At 47.1% G+C, this 9,865-nt stretch overlaps 1 protein-coding gene across 2 annotated transcripts in view; it reads right to left on the minus strand.

Moving 5' to 3' along the window:
- Positions 1-9,549, minus strand: part of LOC119354882 (probable aldo-keto reductase 2) — a 12,614-nt gene extending 3,065 nt beyond the window's left edge. Inside the window, exons 1-4 of one of the 2 annotated variants that reach the window (XM_037621634.1) lie at positions 9,167-9,549; positions 8,880-9,080; positions 1,708-1,880; positions 1,389-1,491 (exon numbers count right to left, since the gene is read on the minus strand). In XM_037621634.1, coding sequence (XP_037477531.1) covers positions 1,389-1,491; positions 1,708-1,880; positions 8,880-9,080; positions 9,167-9,394 — 705 coding nt within the window. In that variant the 5' untranslated portion in view covers positions 9,395-9,549. The remainder of the gene's footprint in view (positions 1-1,388; positions 1,492-1,707; positions 1,881-8,879; positions 9,081-9,166) is intronic. The other variant, XM_037621633.1, reaches the window with a different exon arrangement.
- Between the last annotated feature and the right edge of the window lie 316 nt (positions 9,550-9,865).

Consider the following 9,865-nt stretch of genomic DNA (forward strand, 5'->3'; position numbering starts at 1 on the left):
CATTTACCGGGGCACACCAGTAAGGCCGGTAACTGACCAATAACCAAAAATACCGGCCAGTTACCAAAACTTTCGGCACAACGCAAAGCCGGCAATAGAGTAACAGCTACTGCCCCCGGGGAAGATGACAGATAGGGAGGCAGAAGTGCTAAGAAGCAGGGAACAAAAGAGCAATCATCGGAGTGACAGAGTACAAGAGCGGACACACTGTAATACCATGTAGTAGACTACTAACACTTGCCACACACCATTGCATTTCATTGATCACGAATAACTAGAGTAAATTGCTTACATGAGGTAACCTTAAAGAGAGTAGATAATAGACCGTGATGGTAGAGTACCATGCATACATGCAGGACATGCCACACAAACCAGGTGCAGGTCTAACACATATATCCAATCCAAATACATTTGGTCAATGTACCCTTGCAAATGCATGCAATTGTGAATCAATGCAAGCATGGTAATTGCTGTGGTACCTTTGCAAAGAGGTGAAACAGAGTCAATTTATCATTGGTACTCCCTCCGTCCAGAAATACTTGTCCTCGAAATGGTTGTATCTAGACTTATTTTAGTTATAGATACATCCATTTTATCCATTTCGAGGACAAGTATTTCCGGACGGAGGGAGTACCCAATATTTTGAGGGATACCTAAACTACCCCCAAGGTGGAAAATGATGAAATAAGGCACAAAATGTTGAAATATATTGTCCACCATTCGCCATCAGTTCAGACTTTGTATGAACTGGTTGGTGCATGAATTAGATATGGTATCAGAGCCAAGAGGTCGCAAGTTCAAGACCCGACAAACACATTTTTGAATAAAAATAATTGCAGCCTACATTGATGCCATATCTAAGGCTAGGAGCAGCCTAGACGTGAAGGGGGGGTGGAAATAAAATGCTCACCCTTCTGCATTAGTTCGGACTTTTGGATGAACTCCTTGTGCATGAGATCAATACAAAACACAGCGACAAGATTTACTATTCATCTAATAATATACACCCAAGAATTTATTTTCAAAATTTTCAACACAGAAGTGCTCCATTTGAACTTATTAGGGTGATACACTGACCCTATTTGACATCTTTGCAATGGCACCATAGGAATTACCGTGTTTGAAGTGATACATTAATAATTACCTTTGTAGTGGTACATCAACAATTTATCGAATAAGATATCAGTACCACAAATTTTGGAGTTTGACTAGACATATGTCCAAAACAACTACTTTTTGCAAGGCAATGCTTTAAAAAAGTTTCCATAGGATCAAGGGAATGAGGATCATTCCCATCATGCATAAGCATAATATTTGGATCATTGCACATTTAGAAATCTGATGACAATGAAGAACTAAGTTGCAGCCACAATGTCATGGGAAGTCACCTTGCGGAAGTCCTGGTCTGATAGTGAGTCAACCAATTTTGCTCCTTTAGAGAAGAATCCTCTACCAAGTGGGCTGTAAGCAACAATTCCAATTCCAAGTTCTCTGAAATTTACAAGTAAAATGATTATGATAAATAAAGCGCCCGACTTTTCAACAAACAAAATGCCCTGGATCCCTGGTTTTTGTATAATACTCCCTCCGTCCGAAAATACTTGTCATCAAAATGGATAAGAAGGGGTGTATCTATAACTAAAATACGTCTAGATACATCCCCTTTTATTTATTTTGGTGACAGGTATTTCCGGACGGAGGGAGTACCTGCAAGTTGGAATTATGTCTTCTTCGACATCTCTTGACCACAGTGACCACTCCATCTGAACTGCAGTGATAGGATGAACAGCATGAGCCCTCCTGATTGTTGATGCAGATGCTTCAGATAATCCGATGTATTTTATTTTTCCTTCTTCGACAAGCTTCTTGAGTTCTCCAACCTAATAAGGTGGAAGTAAATTTAGTTGGCAACATAAAAAAACAAAGGCATGGCTTACATCATATAACAACATAATAAATGGACAAGGATGAGAACAAAAGGACCAGTCCGACAGTTGTGTGTACAGATAAAGGACAGCCATAAGACACCAACCATCCGGTGAACCAGCCTCCGCCAACCATCTCTCTATTCTAAGAAATTTTACTTCTCTCACTTGCAGTCTTCACCTCCACTTGTATGTACGTATTCATAACATTAACCACAACAAATATAAAAACCACTCCAAAAACACAAACGGGAGCACGACTTCCTCCTTCACTAACGGAGCGGTGGAGGACGACGGCCCCCGAGACCGTGGACGGCGGCGCCACGATCCGGAGCTCACTCCATCGGATCCACCGGTCGGAACCAAGAACCAGCCACTGCCGGACTTGCTCATTGCGGTGTGTGGAGGAGAGGAGAGGACAGGTGAGGTGGCGGTGTGATGAGAGGAGAGGAGATGGGGTTGGTCGGCACACCAGCCTGCTTAAATAGCAGGGGCAGGCAGACCGATGCCACTTCAATGCGACGCAGCGGCCGAAGTAGGTTTCTCGGTTGCCACGTCGATGTGAACGCCGGTGCATTCAACCCTTTGGTCTGTTAGAATAAGTTGTGTAGAGGTAGGAGAGTAGTTTTAAACTTGTAATCTTCTCTCTTATCTCTTCTTCTGTTTTCTCTTTCTGTAACCGATTGAGTCGATCCTGATCTCTCTCTCGATCGATCTCTACCTTGTAAGCCACGGCATGTCTCTTATATATACAATGCGGCCCAGACGAAGGGTTCTACGCTTCCTCAATTACTTTACATGGTAACAGAGCCTCTTCCTCGATAGATCAGGAAAGATCGCATCTAGCTACCTCTTCGACCGAGCGAGATGTCCACCACCTCCGCCGCCATGACGGCCAGCACCGTTGGTGCGCTCACCACCTCATCATCCTCCGCCTTTGCCTCCTCCTCCACCTCCATCAACACCTCTCTCCTCGGATCACCACCCCACGAGAAGCTCACGAGGGGTAACTTCCTGCTTTGGAAGGCCATCGTGCTGCCCCAGATCAAGGGCGCACAGATGGAGCACCACCTCGACGCGCAGAGCCCGCCACCGCCGGCCACGCTCACCATCACCAAGGACGGCAAGGACGAACAGGTCCTCAACCCCGCATGATCCCTCTGGTACGCGCAGCAACAGCAGTTCCAAGGATTCTTGATGGGATCCCTATCCCGCGAGATCCTGGCACAGGTCGCAACGCTCTCGACGCCGGCCGAAGTATGGCATGCCATCCACGCCATGTTTGCTGCCCAAAGCCAAGCTCAAGCAATCAACACCCGCATCGAGCTCACGAATCTTCAAAAAGGTAACATGACAATGGTTGAATATCTTGGAAAAATAAAGAGCCTTACATATGAAGTAGCTTGCACCGCCGCCGCGCTCTCCGATCCGGAGATCGTGTCCAAGATTCTTGCCGGCCTCGACATGGACTACAACCCTGTGGTCTCGGCTCTTGCTGCACGGGTGGAGCCCATCACGGTTCAGGAGCTGTATAGCCAGCTCTTGAGCTTCGACGCTCGTCTTAGTCTCCTCCACGGCACCAACGTTCGACAGTCCTCCGCCAACTCTGCCTCCCGTGGCCGTGGCCGTGGGCGCGGTCACCAGGGGCAACGAGGCGGCGGGCGCGGGCGCGGCAACAGCGACTACACCAACAACAGCGGCAGCAGCGGCTACAACAACAGGGCAGGGGGTGGTGGCTTCAACGCCAACAACAGCCGCCGTCCCCCTTCCTCCCGTGCGAAACCTCGCTGCCAGCTCTGCAAGAAGGCAGGCCATGAAGTTATGGACTGCTGGCATCGGTACGATGAGAACTTTGTTCCTGATTCCCGTCACGTTGCTGCTGCCATGCGTGAACAAGGAGGAGAGGGGTTTGGTATGTTGACTCTGGTGCAACGGAGTCACAAGCGAACTAGAGCAACTCGCCCTCCGTGAACAGTATCATGGCAACGATCAAATTCACACTGCAAGCGGTGGAGGTATGGATATTCAACACATTGGTCAAGCTTTTATTAATTCCCCTACGCTTAAACGTGATCTAATCCTAAAAGATGTTTTTCATGTTCCTCAAGCCGACAAAAATCTTGCATCCATGTCTCGTTTAGCCAATGATAATAACATCTTCTTTGAAACTCACCCTCGTTACTTTTTCATAAAGGATCGGGCAACGAGGGAACTCCTCCATCACGGTAGATGCATTGGAGGTCTCTACCCCATCACATCCGGAGCACTTAGTCGCAAGCGTCGTCAAGTCCACTCCGCCAGCAAGCCCTCCTTGGCCAGGTGGCATCAAAGATTAGGGCATCCGTCATCGATCATAGTTCAACAAGTAGTCAATAAAGGCAATCTCTTATTGTCCCATAGTTCAGTTAATGAGTCTGTTTGTGAAGCTTGTCAATGTGCCAAGAGTCACCAACTCCCTTATCCCAAGTCGAATAGTGCATCTCATGCTCCTTTAGAACTTATATTCAGTGATGTATGGGGTCATGCTAGAGATTCTTTTGGAAGAAAAAAATATTATGTCAGTTTCATTGATGACTATAGCAAGTTTACTTGGATTTATTTGCTCAAGTACAAATCTGAAGTTTTCTCTGTGTTTCAAGAGTTCCAAAAACTTGTTGAACGTCACTTTGATCGGAAAATTTTGACAGTCCAAAGTGACTGGGGAGGGGAGTATGAAAAACTCAACTCTTTCTTCCGTAGCATAGGCATTGAACATCATGTATCTTGCCCTCATGCTCACCAACAAAACGGCTCCGCTGAGCGGAAACATCGCCACATTGTTGAAGTTGGTCTCTCACTTCTTGCTCATGCATCTATGCCTCTCAAGTATTGGGATGAAGCATTCATCACTGCCACCTATCTTATAAATCGCCTCCCTAGTAAAGTCATTGCCAACACCACTCCATTGGAGCGTTTGTATCATCAAAAACCTGACTACAATTCTATTAAAATATTTGGGTGTGCTTGCTATCCCAACCTACGTCCATACAATCGCCATAAACTCGAATTTCGTTCTACTCAATGTGTGTTTATTGGCTATAGTAATCTTCATAAAGGTTACAAATGCTTAGAAGTTGCAACCGGGCGCATCTATATTTCTCGCGACGTTGTTTTTGATGAGACCCTTTTTCCGTTCGCCAAACTTCATCCTAACGCTGGAGCCCTTCTCCGTGCTGAAATAGCACTCCTTTCCGATCACGGGGGTGAATTAAATAAAACTGACTGTGTGCAAAATTCCATCGAAAATAGTGGTTCTGATGATGTTTGTGCAGAATTGGGCCATGATTTTATGTGTGCAGGAAAAGACAGGAACGGCACAGAGCACGAGGCGGATTCACCTGGCAGCAGCAGCGCGCGATCCAACGCTGATCTGCGTGCCAGTCCTGCCTCTGTCGTCGAGCGATCCGACGCAGATTGGCATGCAGCCAATCAGGTGGACGCCAGCGTGGGTTCCCCCGCTCCAAGACGGTTGTGGCCGACAGCCCGCTCCTGGTGGACCCCGACAGCGGGGCCAGCCCACGCGCGGAAGAAACCGCGTCCCCACGTGGTGCGCGCGGTACCGAGCCAGCCGCCGACAGCGCTGTCAGCGGGGCGCCTGCGGGGTCAGGATCGCCCTTGGATCACGCGCCTGGATTCTCTGCAGATCCTGCGCGGCTATCCTTCTTGGATCAGGAGCCAGGATCTTCTGTGCCTGACTCTACAACATCTCCTGCGCCTGGATCTTCTGTGCCTACAGCATCTACAGTACCAGAACCTCCTCGTCGGCATACTCGATCACAGTCAGGTATTATTAAAGAAAAAGAATATACCGATGGTACGGTCAGGTATGACAGAGTAAGGCGTGCTTTTCTCAGTCACATTGGTGAACCAACTCATTTGCATGATGCCCTTACACACAAAGAATGGAAAGAAGCTATGGATCATGAATATGATGCACTCATGAAAAATAAAACATGGCATTTAGTACCACCAAGGCAGGGTCACAATGTCATAGATTGTAAATGGGTATACAAGATAAAGAGAAAATCTGATGGAAGCATAGACAGATACAAGGCTAGACTAGTTGCCAAAGGTTTCAAACAGAGATTTGGTATTGATTATGAAGATACTTTTAGTCCTGTTGTTAAGTCAGCTACTATTCGACTTGTACTGTCTATTGCTGTTTCCAGAGGTTGGAGCCTACGCCAGCTAGATGTTCAGAACGCGTTTCTTCATGGTGTTCTTGAGGAAGAAGTGTTCATGCGGCAACCACAGGGATATGAGGACCGAAGTACACCACACTATGTATGTAAGTTGGATAAAGCTTTGTATGGTTTGAAACAGGCCCCGAGAGCTTGGTACTCAAGGTTGAATATGCAGCTACAACAACTTGGGTTTACACCATCTAAAGCAGATACCTCATTGTTCTTTTATCATAGAGATAAGATCACTATATTTGTGCTTGTCTATGTTGATGATATAATTGTTGCTAGTTCAAGTGCACATGCTACCACTTGTTTGCTTAAAGATTTGAAGTTGGAATTTGCTCTCAAGGACTTAGGTGATCTTCATTATTTTCTTGGCATAGAAGTTAATCAGATAAAGGATGGTATACTTCTTACACAAGAAAAATACACCAATGATATACTCAAGAGAGTGGGATTGGACGAATGTAAACCTGTAAGTACACCAATTTCAACTTCAGAGAAACTTACAGTTGAAAGTGGAGAGGCACTTGGACCGGAAGATGCAACAAAATATAGAAGTGTTGTTGGTGCTTTACAATATTTGACTCTTACTCGTCCTGATATTTCTTATTCTGTCAATAAGGTATGTCAATATTTACATGCACCTAGAACAACTCACTGGACTGCAGTAAAAAGGATTTTAAGGTACCTCAAATATTCAGAAGGTCTTGGACTTCAGATTACAAAATCATTGTCTCTACTAGTTACTGCATATTCTGATGCAGACTGGGCAGGATGTGCTGATGACAGGAGGTCCACAGGTGGTTTTGCTGTGTTTCTGGGAACAAATCTTGTGTCATGGAGTGCAAGAAAACAGGCTACTGTCTCTAGGTCAAGTACAGAAGCTGAGTATAAAGCACTAGCTAATGCTACAGCTGAGGTAATGTGGATACAGACTTTGCTATATGAACTTGGAATCAAAGCTCCACAGGCAGCGAGGTTATGGTGTGATAATATTGGTGCCACTTATCTCTCAGCTAATCCTGTTTTTCATGCACGGACCAAACACATTGAAGTTGATTTTCACTTTGTCAGAGAAAGAGTAGCTCGAAAGCTACTTGATATTCGTTTTATACCAACCGGTGATCAACTTGCTGATGGCTTCACAAAACCTCTACTACAAGAAGGTTGAACGAGTTCAAGAACAATCTTAACCTTAGAAAAGTTCATTCGGTTCAGATTGAGGGGGAATCTTAGAATAAGTTGTGTAGAGGTAGGAGAGTAGTTTTGAACTTGTAATCTTCTCTCTTATCTCTTTTTCTGTTTTCTCTTTCTGTAACCGATTGAGTCGATCCTGATCTCTCTCTCGATCGATCTCTACCTTGTAAGCCACGGCATGTCTCTTATATATATACAATGCGGCCCAGACGAAGGTTCTACGCTTCCTCAATTACTTTACATGGTCACGTCCGTCTGCCCATCAATTCGGGTAGGCGGCCGTCCAGTCGCATCAGCTCTGCATCCACGCTAAGCGGCATGAATGTGCGGCGAGGTTTCTAGAGCAGAAGGTGCGGGAAGGGTTTTGGGCGGGGCCGTGTAGTCGGACGCAAACGTAGCACGAGTCCAAACGCCCGCAAACCTTCCCTGGGTTTGGTACCGGTTTGTGGGATTTTGGACGAGACCTTTTACAGTGCATCAAACTAATGTGAGCCGTCCATTTTCAGTGATTCAATGGTATATTTTGTATATTTTGTTCCACCAATACAACTAGAAAAAATCAATAGTATATTTTGTTCAAGGGGTAAAATTGGAAGACTTACAAAATAGATACCAAAACTCTACACGTATTGGGAAATCCGTGTTTTTTCTTCTCCTGCCCTGACGAGACTGCAGGGACCGGTTCGGCCAAATATTTTCCGGCGGACATGAGATGCAACAGAGACGATTGTACATAGTCGATGGATCCATGCCGGAGGTCTTTTTGGCCGAGGAAATCACCATATACAATACATTGATTGATCGTGTCATGATGTACTAGTACGCGTATGTGATCAGCCGATTGTTTTCCGGCGATCAAGCCGGTGGCCGTGACCGATGCACACAAGCGACGCACGCACAAGCAGCGGCCGCACCTCCGAGAGGGAGCTGCAGCAACGACGGCGCTGCTGATCAGGACGCCGTAGTGGCGGCTCCGTGGCCTCCTGATTGATTTGATGCCCGATCACAGACATAGCTCCCACTTGAAGGTCATGGCTCTGATCGATTGTTGAACATGCACCATTGATGACCGGCGATGACAACGACGAGGTCACATGAGGATGGCCACCGTGAGCGATTTTACAAATTAGGAAACTTTTTTTTTTGACAAAACTACCCCGCTAATTAACGGCTGAGATGATTCAATACTACTTGGTACCAGAGGTAGTATGATGTGCCGTAAAAAATCTCTTTTGGACGTCCGAAGGCGTCCACGGTGTTTAAGGGACACCATTGGATGGCAAAATATCCAGACAAGCCAGTCCGAACGTTTAGGGGAGGTTTGGTGATGAGCGTTGGAGTTGCCCGAAAGGACATAAGACACCAACCGTCCGGTGAACCAGCCTCCACCAACCCACTCTCTGTTCTAAGAAATTTGAGTTCTCTCATCACCAGCAGTCCCCACTCTCGTATTCATCACAACTATAACCACAGCAAATATAAAAATCACTCCAAAAAAAACCAAAAAAATAGTTGGGGACATGAAACTCACCGTGACCTCGATAGGCACCCTGGTGTCGACGCGGTGCTGGTAGTAAAGGTCAATGCAGCTGACGCCGAGCCGCTCGAGGCTGCCCTCGCACGCCGCCCGCACGTAGGCCGGATCCCCGCGAACCTCCCGCTTGCCGTCGGCGAACGAGATGCCAAACTTGGTGGCCAGCTCTACCCTCTCCCTCACGCCCCCCAGCAGCGCCTGTCACGAGCAGAGCATTACATCGAGCGCCTTTAGTGCGCGTCCATAAATCAAAGATCTGAGCATGATTGCAGCACATAACCGACCTTGCCGAGGAGGATCTCGTTGGTGTGCGGCCCGTAGATGTCGGAGGAGTCGAGCAGGGTGACGCCGGCGGCGACGGCGTGGTGGATGAGCGCGACCATGTCGTGCTCGGGCTTGGGCGGGCCGTAGAAGGCGGACATGCCCATGCAGCCGAGGCCCTGCGCCGAGACCTCCATACCCTGGGAGCCCAGCTTCAGGCGCGGCACCACCGTGACAGGAGCGGTCGCCATGGTCGTCAAGGTAGTGCTCCCCGCTGGTCTTGGATGTTGCCGGCAGGTTTTGGTCTGGCTCTGACGTAAATGGGGAGCAGCTAGGTGTTCTCGAAACTTTTTATTGTTCGTGCGAGTGTATGAGATGTTCTGACTTCTGAGGTTGGTGGAATGGCGGCATCAGTGTGGGACAGCCAGAGAGGTAGTTTTTCACCTCCAGCTTACCGTCTCATTCCTTCACCGTGCAAACTGGCCATATATTAACGGTAATGTTATCTGGCAGATGGTTGGGGGTGGCAAGCTTACGCACTTTCCTGATGGTTTTAGTTGTGATGTGAGATTAAACGGTGACAATTTTAGAAGGAAAACGCTCTTCTCTGAAGAAAGAAACTGTCACCCCTCGTATAACTAAAACTGCCATCTAAACATTCGCTAATGTCAACCTCTCCCGGTGAATGTTCCCCAGTTAAGAGAGTCATATACTAAATATTA

The sequence above is a fragment of the Triticum dicoccoides genome, chromosome 2A, assembly GCF_002162155.2.
Source record: "Triticum dicoccoides isolate Atlit2015 ecotype Zavitan chromosome 2A, WEW_v2.0, whole genome shotgun sequence".
Taxonomy (NCBI): Eukaryota; Viridiplantae; Streptophyta; class Magnoliopsida; order Poales; family Poaceae; genus Triticum; species Triticum dicoccoides.